This window comes from Balaenoptera acutorostrata, chromosome 7 (genome assembly GCF_949987535.1).
Source record: "Balaenoptera acutorostrata chromosome 7, mBalAcu1.1, whole genome shotgun sequence".
Taxonomy (NCBI): Eukaryota; Metazoa; Chordata; class Mammalia; order Artiodactyla; family Balaenopteridae; genus Balaenoptera; species Balaenoptera acutorostrata.
Window position 1 is genome coordinate 15734102 of NC_080070.1, and position 17766 is coordinate 15751867.

A 17766-nucleotide genomic window follows, 5' to 3' on the forward strand; every position below is an offset into this window, starting at 1 on the left:
ATTTCTCCTTGGGTGTGTAAGAACTTAGTCTCCCTGAGATTTTGATAAATGCCCTTATCTGTAAAATGGGAATACTTATAACTATCTCATAGAGTTTTTGTTAGAATTAAATGAGATAAATACACTTAAAGAGCTTAGTATGTACCTGGTACTTAACCGTGAACATTTTTTAGTTTTTCCAAGCTGGGTCTAAGGTGTACTGGTAACCCTGCCCTTACTGTGTTGAGTGATTCTGTGGAGACTGGCCAACCAGGAGGGCAAAGGGAAAAAGCAGAGGGTGGAGGGCAAGCCTGGTGCAGCTTCAATGCCAGGGCAGATGGGGAGGGTAGTGGAGGTGCCTCTGGGGTCTGAGCACCTGTTATAGGAATCCCTTTCCCCATCTTCCCAGCAGCCCCCTTAGTGATTGTTCAGCTGGCAGCCGCTCAGGACATTGTCAAGACAGAATTAGTGAGAGGTGGTTCCTGCATGGGGGAGGGCAAGGTAACTGTGCACTGAGGCTGAACTAGGTGGATGTCGACCCCTTAGCAGAAGCAGAGGAGTTTGGAGGAGGAAGTAGTTTAGGAGGAAAGAAAAGAAGACCCTGTGGCTTTGTTAGTTCTGAGGAGCAAACCCTCCAGATGCCTAAAGTTCCAGAGGGGTCAGAGGTAGGAGCAAGGACTTGAATCATTCACTTGGGGGTGGGTGTTGGAGATTTCTGCGGGGAAGAAGAGCGTTAGTGACGGGGGCCATTAACCAGGGTGAGACCACGACAGCCCCCCAGCCGCTGAGTGCTTGTTCTGTGTGCCCATCTTGTGTGGGCAGGACAGGTACACGCGTCCCTCTCTGTGCCAATAAATGTTGGCTACAGGAGTGGCTTCTTGAGAAGGGCCTGGGAAAATGCTTTGTAATGTAAAGCGCTATAGAAATGCAGAGTAAAAGGTGGTATTATTAAGAGGGGATTGGCTAAATTCATGGGCCAGAGATCTACACCATTAATGTGAGAGCCCAGGCAAGTTTGAGATCTCTCCATAATGTTTCAGAATGTCTTTTCATTTAGAACAGGGGAAAAATCATGTCGGTTTTTTTTTTTTTCTTCCAGTTACTTGATGTTTTACTAATGGTGCTATTGGTTAGGACACATTTGTCATGAGAGTTGCATTTATAAGGGGTTTGGTCCTTTTCTTTTTTTCTAAGCCTAAAATGCATGTGCTGAACTGGACAGAAATTTGAAAATGTGGTTCCCAGAGCGACTTTTTCAGGGGAAATCGAGCTCTAGCCCCTGACTCTGGGAGAACTTCTAGACTCTGGTCTCATGTCTTTCTTGTCACGTTTCCCTTCTAGATTTGGAACTTGGCTTCAAACAAGCTAACATTCTTGAACTCCTATAAGATGAAGATGTCAGTTATCCTGGGAATTGTCCAGATGGTTTTTGGTGTCATTCTCAGCCTTTTCAATCACATGTAAGTTTCACAGTGAACTTTCTGCCTGTCGGTCTGACCATGTCGGGGATGAGTAGCGGCAGAGCCACCAGTTCGCTCCCGTGTCCCTCTGTGCAAGTTTCCTTCCTACGGGGACTGCTTTCCCCGGTCTCTTGGCTTGAGCTCGGACAAGCCGGTTTGCCAGAAATGGCACCTCTGTTTCTCCTGAGCTGGGTGCACCTTTCACCGCAGAAATATTTGGGGGTTCAGCAAGAGACTGCAAGGCCGCAGTGCTGTGTGTCCTCCCAGCCTGCAGGGCCTCCGCTGGTGCTATATCCAGGCTTAGCTCCCACGGGCAAATGGGGACATAAGTACCTTTTGGCCAAAGTGCCCTCAGATTCTGAATTCCATTTGGTATAATTTCTTCCTGCTGGCAGCGGCCTCTCTCTCATTTCTTTGACTGTTAATGTTCTCCCATCTCTTCTTTCTGTTAAGATTGATCTCTAGAAAGCTTCTCAAACTTGCATATTTGTGCTAAAGTTGTAAGTGTTTGAAAACAGCCTCAAATCTGCCTATTTAGAGATCCTTTTGTGGACATGGCAGCTTGTAGGTATTGCTGAAACCCACCTGCCAGGAGGTCAGCACAGTGCCAAAGAAATGGTACAGAGTTTAGAGTCAGAAATTTGACTACTGCTTCTAACTCTTTATAGCTGTGTGATCATAGATGTGTAGCTTAACGTCTCTGAGATCGTTTTCTGCTGTAGAATGAGAACAGAGGAGTCAGGATGGGTCGGCTATCGTGCAGTAACAAACAACTCCCAAATCACAGTGGCTTATGACCGTGACGCATGTCATCGTGGGCCACCGGGGGCGCTGCTCATCTCGTCCTTACATTGGGACCAGAGCTGATGGGCTGCCACCACCAGGAAGCTGCCAGTTTCTGTGACAGGAGAGTGTGGTCAGTTACACACTGACTCTTAAGCTTCCACCTGGAGTGACACATGCCACCTGCATTCCCATTTCATTGACCAGAGTCAGTCACTTGGTGACCTCCAGTCAGAAAACCAATAGATGTACGATTCTACATAAAAAATAAGAACTATTTAGGGAGTAAACGAATGACAGAGCCTTGGTACTACTGCCTGCCTGAAAGTGCCGTGAGAGTTAAATGAGAGATAAAACCAGGAAGTGCTTTCTGGGCTATGATTGACATCGTGTGTCAGGCTGGCCTCAACTATCTCTAGTTAATCCTGCTTTATCATGCGATCTCCATTTTTCCCTCCAATAACTCTTACAATTAACAAAGGGTCTGGGGCCCTTTTCTGACATTTTAACTGGGTGTCCCCCAACTTAGTCTCGTGGGACTCTCTCTATGTCTTAGAGCAGAAGTTGGTAAACTTTCTCTGTAAAGGGCCAGATAGTAAATGTTTCAGGCTTTGCAGGCCAGATGGTCTGGGTCACGGCTACTCAATTCCGGTGTTGTATTGTGAATGCTGCCACAGACTATATGTAAACAAACAAGTGTGCATGTGTTCCAATAGAACTTTATTTATCAAAACTGAAATTTGAATTTCCTATAATTTTCACGTGTCATCAAATATTCTTTTGATTTTTTTCCCCCCAACCATTTAACGATGTAAAAACCATTTTTAACTTGTAAGCTGTACAAAACTAGGTGATGGACTCAGTTTGGCCTGTGGGCCATGACCCCTGTCCTAGGGCATCCTTAGGGTAAAAGCTGCCAAGCCGTGCTTCTATATCCTTGTACCATTAACTGTGTCGATATGAATTAGGTCTGCGTGGGAAGCTGTGTCCAGATCATCACTTGTCTATGTGAGCCTGCCCTCTGCCTCAGACTTTATCTTCTAGACCCTGGTTCTCTCTGAACCTTTCGTGCAAAAGCACCTTTCTTCCTCATCTTCTCCAGCCATGCATGATTGCCGCTTGCCTGGGGAGTGGATGCAGGGTTCAAAGAAATGAACATTTGGTGATTTGGAGAGAACAGTGAGTTGCTGGTATTCCTTCAGTGTTCTGTCTTATATGTGTGTATGTTTCCCACCCTCAGATTCTTCAGAAACACTCTCAACATCATTCTGCAGTTCATCCCTGAGATGATTTTTATCCTGTGTCTTTTTGGATACCTGGTTTTCATGATCATTTTCAAATGGTGCTCCTTCGACGTCTCTGTGTCCCGACAAGCCCCAAGCATCCTCATCCACTTCATCAACATGTTCCTGTTTAACTATAACGACCCTTCGAATGCACCCCTATACAAACATCAGGTACGTATGGGGTTTTTTTCTTCCTTTATGCACTTGATTATGTTAAATCTCTCTCCTACTCTTGGGTATTGCAGAGAGTAATTATCTGCAAGACCGAGCCATCTCAGCACCCGATGTGTTAGGTTCTTCAAATTTCAGAAGATCTTATTGGATGAATGTCTGGGCGCTGAGGGCAGTGCTGTGGTGTGACTTCAGCCGTTCCTATCTGGGTAACACATGGGAGGGATTATTGCTGTGGGGTTGAAAATTAGCTTGTATGTTGTCTGCGAAGAAAGAAAAAAATAATCCTTCAGATTGATTGGCTTGAAACTGTAAATGCTCTAAATAGCACCTTAAAAGTGAATAATCTTTTATTATAAAAGTAAACTCTAGGTAAGGTTCACAAGAAAGAAAATTGAAATAGAGTCAAGAAGAAGCATCCCTCTGTTCACATGGGGAGTGAGTTTCTGGAAAACTGAACCAAACTCATGCTGTCCTATGAGCTTCCATGGCTAATTGGAGATGCTTTCTTTCTTTTTTTCTTTGGGCTCTTCTTCTATGGATGATACCTTCCAACAGTTGGATGGTATTGCCATTCTGACTTCTGTTTCTTTCAGCCTCATTATCAACTTAATATTTTATTTTAAAAAAGTATAAATGTCCCATGAGAGGTGGGTATAAAAATATCTCAGTGGCTAATTTCTGGTAACACAAATAGTTCTTCTCCTCTGGCCTCTCCCAGTGATAACCTGATCATATTGTTTGCTGGTAGATTTTCACTACGGGAGGACCCACTTATATAGGTTCTCATTCCTCTGCATCAAGCTCTAGGGCTAGATTCCCAACACCAGGTGGCCCTTCGGTCGTCCTGGGTCCCAGTTACAGCCGTGCTCCTCCTACAGCTGCACACGTCCTCATGAGTTTGAATCCTAGTTGTGTTCTCCTCCCCTACAGAAGCAGCAAATAAGAAGAAGAAAAAGTAAGGAATGATTTTAGATAATAATCAGAGACGACATATAGCTCTGAAAGCTCTCTTGTATCCCACCTTACTGTTGTTGCACCTGTTTGTTATACATCTATGGTGTAGGAATCATCCCTAGACTATTGGCATTAAACGCATGTATCTGGAAGGTTCGTTTATGCAATGCTGGAGTCTAAACGAAAGTTCACTTGGATTTCCCAAACAAGTCTTCTCTTTGAGGCACGGTACTCAGATTCACCACATAGTTCATATGCTAATTCTTTTCCTAAAGACCAAAGTCCTGTCTTAGTGCGCTGAACATTGAACAGCGAATGCCTTTTCCAGCTTTTTTCCATTCAAAAATGTTATTTGGAGTTGGCTGGTTTCCACACCCTGGAATGAAGATTAATTATCTAGACACAGTTTGCAGTTTCCATAACCTCATCTTCCCATCATACAGCTGGAAGAGGCAGTGTAAGTTACTAACACAGCCTCCTCCAAACACTGCCCTGGTTGCTTCGTGCCATGTTTCAATACCAAAGAAGAAGAGCAACAGATAAGTAGACATCTCTGGTTGCTTTGTACATTGTGAGGGGAAAAGCATGATATCAAAATGGGCAAATGGCAATGAGGTAGCTTCGAGGACAGAGGCCTGGGACTGGCAAGTGCAGTGTGTGTTCCCGTGGATCTCCCCCTTCTTGGGAGCAGTTAAGAGTGGAGGAGGGGGCTTCCCTGGTGGCACAGTGGTTGAGAATCCACCTGCCAATGCAGGGGACTGGGTTCGAGCCCTGGTCCGGGAAGATCCCACATGCTGCGGAGCAGCTAAGCCCGTGCGCCACAACTACAGAGCCTGTGCTCTAGAGCCCGCAAGCCACAACTACTGAAGCCCGTGCGCCACAACTACTGAGCCTGCGCTCTAGAGCCCGAGAGCCACAACTACTGTAGCCCACACGCGTAGAGCCCATGCTCCGCAACAAGAGAAGCCACCGCAGTAAGAAGCCCGCGCATCACAACAAAGAGTAGCCCCTGCTTGCCGCAACTAGAGAAAGCCCACGTGCAGCAACGAAGACCCAACGCAGCCAAAAATAAAATAAAATTAAATAAATTTATTTAAAAAAAAAAGTGGAGGAGGGTAGGAGATGGAGAAGATAAAATGTTTCCACTGTTATCGGGGTAAATCTTGTTACAATTGGGGTGATAATAAATTGTCTCACTGGGAGCTTGGCCAGAACAGGTAAAGAAATGTGAGGGCTCAAGAAACGTTTTCCCTTTTACTCTGAGCACCCCATTTCCACACTTTTTCAATGGCTCTGATGAAGCCTTCCCAGGAGTCCTGGTTCTTTAGACCATAGCAGCTCTGGGTCAGTCCTCAAACCCAGTGACTCAGGAGGGTAGGGAAAAGAGTTGGTGGTGAGGATGTGAAAGGAGATATGTAACATGATGAAATGGGATGGCTCCTGGGCTTCAGCGAGGCATGAAGACCACAGACGCCTCACTCCAAAGTGAATTGTGACAGAGAGAGAGACAGCAAAAGAGAGTTCAGCCCAGGCGTCCCAGGACCCGTTAGGTAACTCACCCACAATGAGACTGTGCGCGTCGGGGACGATTTTTTTGAAAAAGAGAGCAAGAGGGCTTAGTAGTACTGGAAATATAAGGTTACTGATGGGGACAGTAAGTTTGTGACTTAAAGTGACCCAAGGACTTTTGGTCACTCCAGAGTGACCAGTGCAATGCCAGCCCTGCTCTTTGTCCAGGGCCAGGGCTGACTGTCCCCACGGAACAGAGTCAAGGGGACGAGGGACAAATAAAGTTGCCTTTATGATGTGGCTCATGAGCACTTCTGTCCAATGACAGGCTCCATCCACATGGTGTGGGTGTATGGTAAGGGAGCACTTGGAGAGAAAGGAATAAAGAGAGGGAGACTCCCGTGTCCACCATGATTGGCCCCCCTGCACCATCGGACTGACAGTTCTCTCTCTGCACTGGGAAGAGCCCAAGATGGGAGGGTGAATGGGTCCATTGCAATGCTTTAGATCACTCCAGATAAAGTGCAGCTGAAATGATACGTATTTACCATTTGTATCATATGAAGTGTGCTGTGCAATCACCTTGAAATGATAGGATCTTACGGTTTTGGTCTTGCAGCAAGAAGTCCAAAGCTTCTTTGTTATTATGGCTTTGATTTCTGTGCCGTGGATGCTTCTGATTAAGCCGTTTATTCTTAGAGCCAGTCATCAGAAATCCCAGGTAAGCACCATCCACTTCCCTTCACTCACTGTGGTTAGGAATGTGGGTTCCCTGCAAATGTAAGTTGGGGTTTAGAGAGAACACCGTATTTACCAGGGCCTGAAGGACCTGGTGAGGTGAGGAACTGGCCCACCCCAGGTATGCTTCCTACTGTAGAGCTCAGCTCTTCCTTGGGGCTTTCTTGATTCCAGAATAATGGTCACATTTAAATCTTACGTGCTGCAAACTGTGCTTGGGGTGTGTGCTGAGTCAAGTGGTAGTTAATGACTTTTAAGGCTCTGAGTGTGGTTGTTTTATTAGTTGAAAATAAGAGTCTTTTACTATAGTTTTAGTGTGTTAATGAGTATTGAAAGTTGTTTTCATCAGGATTCTAAAGTTGTGGGGAAAAAAATAAAGTTGTGGGCTTTTACTGTATTATGTTACAGATGGTGAGAGGGAACTAGAGGAGGAAACACGTTTAAATAAGTCCGTTCTTGTTTTTCTGATTTTCACCCTATTGTCAAACACCAGTTTCAGCCCACTTCCTCCTTTTGTCTGAACTTCTCCTGAGCCTCAGGTTTACTCAGGGGGTGACGAAGTGTTTACTGTCAGCCTAAATCAAATAGGATTTGGGAAGATTAACCTTCCAGGGAGCATTAGAGTCTAGAAATGACACATAGGCACTGTTTGAGATGATCGGTCTCTGCTTCCCTCTGTTAGTGCAAAATATTAAGTGGGCTATGCTGAGATCACGTTTGTTTTATGTGGTTGGAAATATTTTCAGATAAACCTTTTTTTCTAAACTTTGACGTGGCTGACGGTAGAGTCGGGGACCTAGGTGGGTCCAGGCTGGAGTTCAGGAGGTTCGTCTCTAGGTGGCGCTCTCTTTCTAAATCACCTGCCTCTCCCACTATTTCCTGCCAGCCTTGACCAGATCCAAAACCTGTCTGAAATGTAATTTGTGTGGGATATAACTACACAGGAAGGCAAACCAAAGAATACTTGTTTATTGTTTGGTTAATAGGTGAGAGACCAAGATGGTTAAGGAGAGTTGAGGTGGACCATTGTCCAAATACGTGACTGGTGTTTCAAAGGAAGGTGGCAAATACCTTTCTGCAGAAATAGATGCAACTGTCTTTCTTAGAAACTCAACCTGTCCATAAGTCGAGGACCAGGTTACTGCTGGCTCGCCTGAGTCCCAGGACTCTCCAACCATAGCTTGTCTTATTCTTTGCTCCACAAAAGCTGTTTAAATAGTGGCTGAGCCCAAAGTGATGGATTTCCCCCTTTTCCCCACGGTGACTTGTATGACAGGGAAGGCAGTAGAGGTGCTTTTGTAGTCTGCCATCGTGGGCGATACCTCCTAGACTGACTCTGGGGAACAGGAGCTCCCAAAGACTGCTTGGAGGCCTGCCTCCTTGGCCCCTGGGATGTGTAGCTGTCGATTGATTCCTTAGGCTGCTGATTAGATGGTAATCTTTCATGTTAGAAACATTTCCTTCCACCTCCATCCAAGAGGTGATTCCATAATGGAATTATTTGGCCTCCTCTCAATTCCCCCTGTGAAACCTTAAAGAGGCCCAGTATATAGAGATTATAAACAGACTTGTTCTGATGGGCCTCGGGGGAAATGAGCAGAGGTCCCATCTCCTCAGGCTCCTCTGTAACCCTATAACCCTGGGTCCCTGCAGGGCATGGTTTGGAAACCCCTTCACTAGAGGGCCACCTGTGATGTGGCCATTTTGGCACGCACCCTGTAGGCAGCCAGTGAGCACACATCTCCTCCCCAGAGCCACTCATGCCAGCCCCCTGGGCCGCCTGGACCACCCACATTCTGCTTCCTCTTCTGACTTGCTGCCGTGGACCCAGGTCTCCTATCACTCTGCATCCCAGGTCACAGTGAAGTAACTTTGCATTTCTATTTAACATCTTTACATTTACATGCGTGTTTTCTATGCTAAAATTCATTGAAGTATAACCTACATACATCAAAGTGCACAAATGATAAGGGCACAGATCAGTGAAGTATCGTAACATGAACACATCCGTGTGACCAGCAGTCAGAGACACAGAACGGCATCAGACCCTGAAGTCCCTGTGTGCCTCCTTCCGGCCACTGTCACCCCAAGGTCAACCATTATCCTGACCTCTAACACCATAGGTTAGTTTTCCCTGTTCTTGAACTTTATGTAAGTGGAACCATACACCACGCCTTCGTTTGGATCTGGCTTCCTTCATCCGGTGTTATGTTTGAGAGACTGTGTGTGTGTGTGTGTGTGTGTGTGTGTGTGTGATAGCCATGTATTATAGTATTCCCTTGCATGAATATACCACAATTTGGTTATCCATTCATATATTGATAGTTACTTGGCTTTTTTCCAGTGTTGTTAGTAATTACAAATAGTGCTGCTGTGAACATCCTTGTGTCTGTCTTTGTGCACATGTGTTTTACGTGTTTTTAGAAAGTTGCAAGTAACTAATTTAAAATTGATTACTATTTTATTTCAGACGGTATCCAGCTCAAACATTGTGAGATGTTTAGTTAGGGGGATTGCAAAGTATATTTTGAATGGGAAGAAGAGTCAGTAAGATTCACAAAGTCCCAGTGTCACGCTTCTACACAGTTGTTTATGCTCATTTGAACCAATTTCAGGATATGACCAGAAAAGCCTAGCATTTAAAGATGGAAATGGAAAAACTGTCTTCTGTTTCTTCTTTGGTATTTTCTTCCTTAAGTTGATGGGGAGAGAAAATAGGATTTCAAGAAGACAAAGTAATGTTAACGTGAGCCCCATTCTTCACCATGGGGCAAGGAACCATGGGCCAAGGGGACAGCCTTACCCAGAGTCCCCTCTTGGTACCCGGCACCCTGGAATTTCTATCCAGATGGACACAAGCCCACTTGCAGGGCATAAAAAGGGCCAACCACAGCACTGGCCTGGGTACCACTGACCCTGGCGTGGCCAAGGGGCAGCAGCACTCCCAAGGAGGGAGTGTGGGTGGAACGTAGACATTTGGGTGGGAGTGTCCACGCATGTGCATGTGAGGCCACGGCCCTTGTGCTGTGAGATGAAATCACAGGTGAGAAGGGAAGGGTCACACACCGGGGTGCAGGGCCAGCTCTCCCGTGCTGCCGTGTCCTGGTGTGGGATGCTGAATTTGAACCTGGCCTTCCAAGTTCTTGTGAGAATTTATTTATCAAGACAGAGGCCAGAACGTATTTTATTTAGGAGTTTGTTGGCTTGATTTATAACTTTTAAATATTTAAACATATGGCATGTGGGCTTTCATTTGTACCTTTGCCCAAAGATCTGCAAATGTTAGGTGCTGAACCTGCTGTAGGACCTGCTGAAGAAAGAAAGGTAAAGATACTTTAATGCCTAATTTGCAATATGCCACCCGTGAAATCATTCTAGGAAAAACTTTGGGTGTGGGACATTAAATTTCACAGTGACTTGAAAGAAATATTTTCTTCAGATTCAAGGAGAAAACCAGGCCAAATTGAATGGTGACTACACCTAGATTTTTTTTTCCTTGAATTTTTTTCTTAGCTATTTTCATAAAGTGATGTTTTTATTTTAAAAAGTATATATGTGTTGGAAAAGTCATTGTCTAGTCCGTTTGGGCTGCTGCAACAAAATACCACACACTGGGTGGCTAAAACAACAGAAATTTATTGCTCACAGTTCTGAAGGCTAGAAGTCCAAGATCAAGGTGTCAGCATCATCACCTTCTTATGAGGCCCCTTTCCTGGGAAAGGGAAACTCCCCTTCTGGCATCTTCTCTCTGTGTCCTCATCTGATGGGAGGAGCTCGGGAGCTCTCTGAAGCCTCTTTTATAAGGCACTAATCCCATTCACGAGGGCTCCACCCTCATGACCTAAGTGCCTTCCAAAGGCTCCACTTTCTAATACTTTCATCTTTGGGGGTTAGAATTTTAACATGAATTTTGTGGGGGGACACAAACATTCAGACCACAGCAGTCATTAATCTCTCCTAATTTTGCTTGTAGAAATCTGGCTGTTTGGGTCACACGACAATTGGTTTACTGTAAAGAGTGTGATTAATTTGGCACGTTCTGGAACACTGTGGAGAAAAGCACATGCCCTGGAATTAGACTGCCTGGATTTGAATCCTGGCTCTGCCACTAACTAGCCTTACCAGCTGTGCAGTCCTGGGCTCATTTCTTAATCTTTCTGTTACTTAAGTTTACTTCTCTGTAAAATGGGGTGATAATTGTGCTTACATAAAAAGATTGAATAGAGGGTTTAGAACAGTATCTGGGACATAGCTAATATTTAATGAGAGCCTTTATTTTATATAGAAGTTTTGTCATTCTAAGGGTGAATTTGACACTGCATTTTCTTATTTGCTGAAAGCTACAGGCCTCCAGGATCCAAGAAGATGCCACCGAGGACATTGAAGGTGACAACTCCAATCCTTCCGTGAGGCCTGGTCACAGGGCTTCTGCAGGTGCCCATGGGGCTCAGGATGACCATGATGAAGAGGTATTTGGGGGATTTCCTTGGTGGCCTAGTGGTTAGGATTTGGTGCTGTCACTCCCGTGGCCCAGGTTTGATCCCTGGTTGCGGAACTGAGATCCCACGAGCTGCATGGCCAAAAAAAAAATTGTTTATCTAAAGAAGAGGGAAGAGGTATTTGGGACTTGACACCCTATGAAGACTTCCAGTTTGTACAGATTCTAGAAGCCAGATCTAGTCAGGGATGATGCTCACGTATTTAACAGCCAGTAGCGTGTGGGCACCAGCCAATCAGAATGGACTTAGGCAGTAGAGCTGGGAGGGTCGGGAGGACCCTGCTGGTGGCAACTCTGTCATTGCTGAGTCATGGGAAGTTGGGGAGGTCCCAGGAAAGGGGGGGCACTTAAGCTTACAGCTACTTACCAACCAATCAGGGAGCATTTTTAATAATTTCGCCCAGGTGCCGCTCTATCTGTGAGTATGAGGTGAATATCAGCCTCACGTTTAGTGACATAGAAGGACCTAAATGTTACTGAGGTCTCCTTGGCTCAGAACTGTGCCCCTGGGAGTCTGCTAAATATATGATGATCTTTCGCATCAGTGACCCTCACTCATGAGAGCAGAGGCCAAGTCTGGTCCCTTATATTGAAGCAAGAAGTGGGTTATTTATTCCCAGTCCTCCTTCCCAACATAAGCACACTCAGACGCCATCGCCGCCTCTGGCCTCAACCCTGGCTCAGTCTCTTCTTTGTTCACTTATCTTTGTAACATTGTCTGCCTCTCACGTGAAGTCACAAATTCATGTGTTCTTCTATCCTCCCTCCCTGTCCCTTTCCATCCAAGGGCAACCACTCCCCCCTCAGGAATGTACCATGTTTTCCCAGACAAGACGGCTGGCTGTTTTTATACCATGACTGAAGTCACCCACAGTCCTGAACCCCGGGCTGGGGGTTTTAACCCGAGCTCTGTTCTAATTCTGGAGTGGGGACAGGGTTCCTGAGGCCTGAGAAATGCTATAAATAACTCTGTCTGTGGTGTTAATTACTTAAAAAAAAACAACAAGTATTCATCTGCACCATTGAATAGTCAATTAGAATTAATGAAAAATCTGGATCACGGAAAGTTTTCCCAACAAGATTCCAGGTACAGAGAGTAACCCATATTCACGGCGATTGGTATTACTAAGTCTGTCAGACCTGCTGGAATGTTTTAGAATCCAACCCACACTTCTTCTGACTCATCAAGTCCCAGCCTGTGCAGTACAACCTTCCTCATCCATCCTCCTTGTGGCCTCGGTATATATCCGGTCAATGATCACCTGCCACCTCCTTCGTGAACCAGCTGCCTTCACTGGGGGCAGCTTCGGGCTCCATTTGACGGCTCCTTCCCCCAGTACAATCATGCCTGGGTCTCCCAGCACAAGACACATACAGGCTCGACTCTGCTTCCCCCTCCAGGTCCTGTCCCACTTCCGTCCGCACCCGGAGTTAGCCAAACTCCAGGTTAAGGGCCCAGTTCTCCAGACTGCCAAGTCTACCCAACACTTCTGACACCAGCCACAAGTTTGGGGGTCCCCTCAGACTCCCTCATGTTCAGTCATTTGTAGACAGCTCACAGAACTCAGGAGAATGCTATACTTTCAATTATAGTTTTACTTACAACAAAAGTCTACAAATCAGAACCAGCCAGAGGAAGACACAAGTAAGCAGAATCTGACACTGGGAAGGTTCCAAATGCAAAGCTTGTGTGTTCTTAGGGTTGCATGACTCTCCCGGCATTGACATGTGGCAGTAGTATCATATTGTTAACTCAGGACGCTCCCCTGAGCTTCTGTGTTTGATGTTTTATTGGGGTGTCATTATGTAGGTGTGATTGACCCAAGTGCAATCCAGGTGGTTGTACTCAATCTCCAGCTCTGTCCCCTCCCTGGAGATGGGTTTGGGTTGATAATGTGTGGCTGAAAGTCTCAACTCTCTAACCACGTGAAGCCAGCTCCCACTTAAACTACCAAGTGCCCACCATAGACACCTCATTAGCAAAAGTGGTGAGGTGTGGTCCCACGGACGGACCATGAATATCAGTCGTTTCTTTCACTTGGGAAATGCCAAGTGTTTAGAGGTTGCCTCCCAGGAGCCAGGGCAAAGCCAGACCTCTCTTTGGCTGAGGTTAATTCTTCACCAGACATTCCTCTGTTACTGTGACTCTCTCTACCCACTCTCTCCATCTCTGCCAATCCCCACCCCTTCAGTTCCTCCTTGCTGTTTTCACTGATGAATGGGAGGGGGAGGCACTGATTTTGGTCTTTTCCCCATAGAATCTGACTACAACCCCCAGTGACCACAACCCCCATTTCTTCCTGGATATCCCTCCATCCTTGACGTCCTGGACCACAGCCCTGTGACCCCTCCCAGTTCTTTGACCTTTTCATTTCATCATCAATCTCCTTCTTTCTTATCTCTGAGTTGAGATGTTTCCTAAGGGTGGCAGCTCTTCTTTTCATGATCTTCCCCTTGTTCATCTTCTCGGTCCACGTAGCTCCTACTCTCACTCCTCGCACAGGTGTGGTCCCAGGTGTCCCTTTCCAGCCCAGACTTTTCCTCTGAGCCTGTTCTGCCTCTGCTGGTCTGTGCTGAGAGATTCAGCCTGTATGGCCAGCTATCACCTGTAACGCAACACATCTGGGAATCAGCTACTTCCCTTCTCCAATTTATTCATTTCTGCCAGTGCCATTCTTTCACCCATTCAGGCTCAGGGACCTCAGAGCCTTGTATGACCCTGGCCCTGCTGGGTGAGGGACCCTTCCCTGTGTTCCCACGACACCCCTGCATTCTTGGTTATTTCAGTTCCCATGCTGATGTGTGCTAACTGTCTGTCTGCATTTTCTCCCTGCTGGGCCGTGAGCTGCTTCAGGGCAGGGATGGTGCCGGTCAGATTGTTCCCCTCATAACATCAGAGTACGTGAAAGAAAAGAATGATCTATTGCTGTCTTTGCACTGTTCCTTTTCCCCTCATACCTGGATTACTAACGTAATCAACAAGTTGGTTTTTTTTGCTTATGGGCTACCCTTTCCCTGATCCATTTTTCTACCAGATTAATCTTGCCTCCAATATTTCTTTATTTTATTGAGATACTTTTACTGGTTCCTTATGACTCCAGGTGGTTTTCTCGATTGTGTCCATCCTTGCCTTTCCCACAGCTTCCACAGCTGAGTCTCTCCTCACCTCAGCAAGCTCCCTGTCGAGCCAAATGGTTTTTCTCCCAAACTTACCTTCATGATGTTCCCAACCACCTGCCTTTTCCTTACCCGGAGTCATTTTCTTTACCAGGAATGATCTGGCTTCTCTTTTTCCCTCCCTGTTCTTCACGGCTCTGCACAAATCTCAGCTCCCCTTACCAACCAACCACTCTGCTGCTTTGAGCTCTTTTCAACCAATTCTGGGAAATGTTACTGCACACACACCATATCCTACTTTGGGCTGCTCATTCTCTTTCTACAAGTATATTAATACCTATTTCCCCCTCATTCAACTGGAAATGTCTTAACAGCAGAGTCCAGGCCTTATTTGTCCGTTGTATCATTTGTAATACGTTCGAGTAGAAAGTACTTAATGAAATAGCATTACAAATTCTCTCTTTCAGTTCAACTTTGGAGACATCTTTGTGCATCAGGCCATCCACACGATTGAGTACTGCCTGGGCTGCATTTCCAACACAGCCTCCTACCTCCGGCTCTGGGCCCTCAGCCTGGCGCATGCACGTGAGTGAGTGGGCCGCCTGGCGGGGTCACCATCACCTGTCCCTTTGGAAACAGATGCAATGTACTTGTAGGTGAAAGTGCCTTCTGGGTCATTTCTGGTGTGCTGGCCAGAAGAATGGCTTTTCTTTCATAGTAGAAGTGACTTTTTTCAGTAGGTCTGGCTTTATCTTGCTGGAATGGTTACCCTCTGTATCAGCTTCCAGTTGCTGCTGTAACAAATTACCACATATGTGGCAGCTCCGAACACTGTGAAATTGACTCTCTTACAGTTCTGGAGGCCAGAAGTCCTATAAACAAGGTGTTGGCAGGTCTGTTTTTTCTGGAAGCTCTTGGGGAGAATCTATTTCTTTGCCTTTCCTAGTTTCTACAGGCCCCTTGCATCCCTTGGTATAAAGATTCAAGCCCCAAGAATGACTTAAGTCTGGAATCTTGACTCATCAACTTACTTTGTAAAACCCCTCTTGATTTCTGCCTGCTTCTCCAGTCTTGTCTCTTGGTATTTCCCTCTATGCCCCACCGGCTCCTGATTACCCCCACCCGCTTCCCCATTTCATGTGCAGTGGCCACAAGGAACTGCACTGAGGCTCCCGAAGATGCCACACTAGCTGGGCCCCTCTGTGTGTTTGCCCCGCAGCTCCCTTGCCTGTAAATTTCTTCCCTTCTTTAACTCTCTCCCCACCTGATGTCTCATCCTTCCTTCAGAACTCAGCTTGGCTAGCACCTTTCCCGGGTAGTCTTCCTCTCTGGTCCCCAGTCTGGAAGGTGCCCTTCCCCTGGGTTCTGGAGGTGCCCCTATCCTAGCACCGATTGTAATTCTGTCTCATTAGCCTGTCTCCCTACTAGACTGTCAGCTCCTGAAAGGCAAGGACCCTGACTTTTATCTCTGCATTCCCAGCACTGGGCATAATGCCTAGAATAGAGAAGCCAGGCCAAAATGTGTGCTAAAGGGATAGAAAGCAAAGCAGTGAAAGTGAGCCTGATTGTTGACTTACAGCAGAAAAGCAAGTGCTCAGCGTTAGTGTGGTCTTGACTGCTCTGGCTGTGTTTGTTTCCTTGCACAAACTCCTGTAATTACAGTATCTCCCTGGAAGGGGTGGGAGGTTCTCTGGTATCTCTTCTTATAAGGGCACTAATCCCATCATGAGGATCCCACCCTCATCTCCGAAGTACCATCACTTTGGGGTTAGGGCTTTAATATATGAATTTGAGGGGCTGGGGGAGAAACAAACATTCAGTGCATATCAAATCATAGTACATGTATTCTTTTGTGTTTTGCTTCTTTGGCATAAGATGATGTTACTCGGATTTATTCACATTGCTGCCAGTAGCTATGGTTTGCTCACTTTCATTGGTGAATAATATGCCATCATATACTTGTCCTCTTGATGGAAGCTCCTCCAAAGCTGCGTAGACAGTCTCACGCAGGTACCCTAGGGCAGACATGACCGTGTTCTCCACCTGGGAGTGGAGTTACTGAGTCGTAGGGTGTGCAGGTCCAGGATTATGGTGTAAGAATAATCTGCATTTGCCAGATAAACCGTGTGGTTGAGAATGTTTCTCTTGCATCTTGCAGAACTGTCTGAAGTGCTCTGGACCATGGTGATGAACATTGGCCTTCGCGTGCAAGGCTGGGGAGGACTCATTGGGGTCTTCATCATTTTTGCCATATTTGCTGTTCTGACGGTAGCCATCCTTCTGATCATGGAGGGCCTCTCCGCTTTCCTGCACGCCCTGCGGCTGCACTGGTAAGAACTGGTTGTAGGGTAGATGCTCTCAGTGTGCTCTAGGGAAAGAGGATGGGCTGTAGGGCCAGCCAGCTGGGTTCAAATCCTGACCTACTGTGTGACATTAACAATTCACGTACCTTTTTGGAACCTTAGTTTAGTTCCTTTGTTGGTATGATATTAAATGATGTAATACCTGGGAGCATATATACATACAGTGACTGCTCTGTAAGACATGTTAGAAATGTTCATTTGTTATTATAATTGGCTTCAAAATAACAAATGTTCATTTGTTATTATAATTGGCTTAAACTGTTGGTAAGATGACAGATCTGAAAGGCTCACAGAGGGCAATGCTGAGCAAATCTGGGCTGTCTGGCCTTTGTTGCTGAGTGCTGGAGTTATACCAACAGAACAGACAACTAAACTCTTTCTTTTTTTTCTTTTTAAATTATTTGTTTATTTGGCTGCGTCGGGTCTTAGTTACCACTTGCGGGATCTTCGTTGCGGCATGCAGGCTTCTCTAGTTGTGGCGCGTGGGCTCCAGAGCACGTGGGCTCTCTAGCTGTGGGGTGTGGGCTCAGTAGTTGCAGCGCACGGGCTTAGTTGCCCTGCGTCATGTGGGATCTTAGTTGCCCGACCTGGGATCGAACCTGCGTCCCCTGCATTGGAAGGCAGATTCTTAACCACTGGACCACCAGGGAAGTCCCGCGACTAAACTCTTGAAAAGTGGAAACAGAAGGAGGGTACCCAGCAGGAGGAAGGCGGTCACTGGAGGCCCTTGACATTCACAGATGTGTCCAGAGACTGTCAGCCATCCCTGGGCTGACGAATATGAAAACATTTGTTTAGGCTTCTCTCTCTCCCAAGTCACATTTCAGCCGAGAGTTTTTTTGTTTTTTTTTTTTTCACACACACACAAGCTGTATTTTATTTTTACAAGAGATAGATAGACTGAC

At 46.1% G+C, this 17766-nt stretch overlaps 1 protein-coding gene across 10 annotated transcripts in view; it reads left to right on the forward strand.

Annotated features, from left to right (window-relative positions):
* ATP6V0A4 (ATPase H+ transporting V0 subunit a4) overlaps nt 1-17766 on the forward strand; it is a 73294-nt gene that overhangs the window by 54216 nt on the left and 1312 nt on the right. For all 10 annotated transcript variants that reach the window (XM_007177087.3, XM_007177082.2, XM_007177079.2 and 7 more), the window contains 6 exons: nt 1321-1439; nt 3463-3679; nt 6765-6866; nt 11224-11352; nt 14966-15083; nt 16657-16828. In XM_007177087.3, the coding sequence (XP_007177149.1) occupies nt 1321-1439; nt 3463-3679; nt 6765-6866; nt 11224-11352; nt 14966-15083; nt 16657-16828 (857 nt within the window). The remainder of the gene's footprint in view (nt 1-1320; nt 1440-3462; nt 3680-6764; nt 6867-11223; nt 11353-14965; nt 15084-16656; nt 16829-17766) is intronic.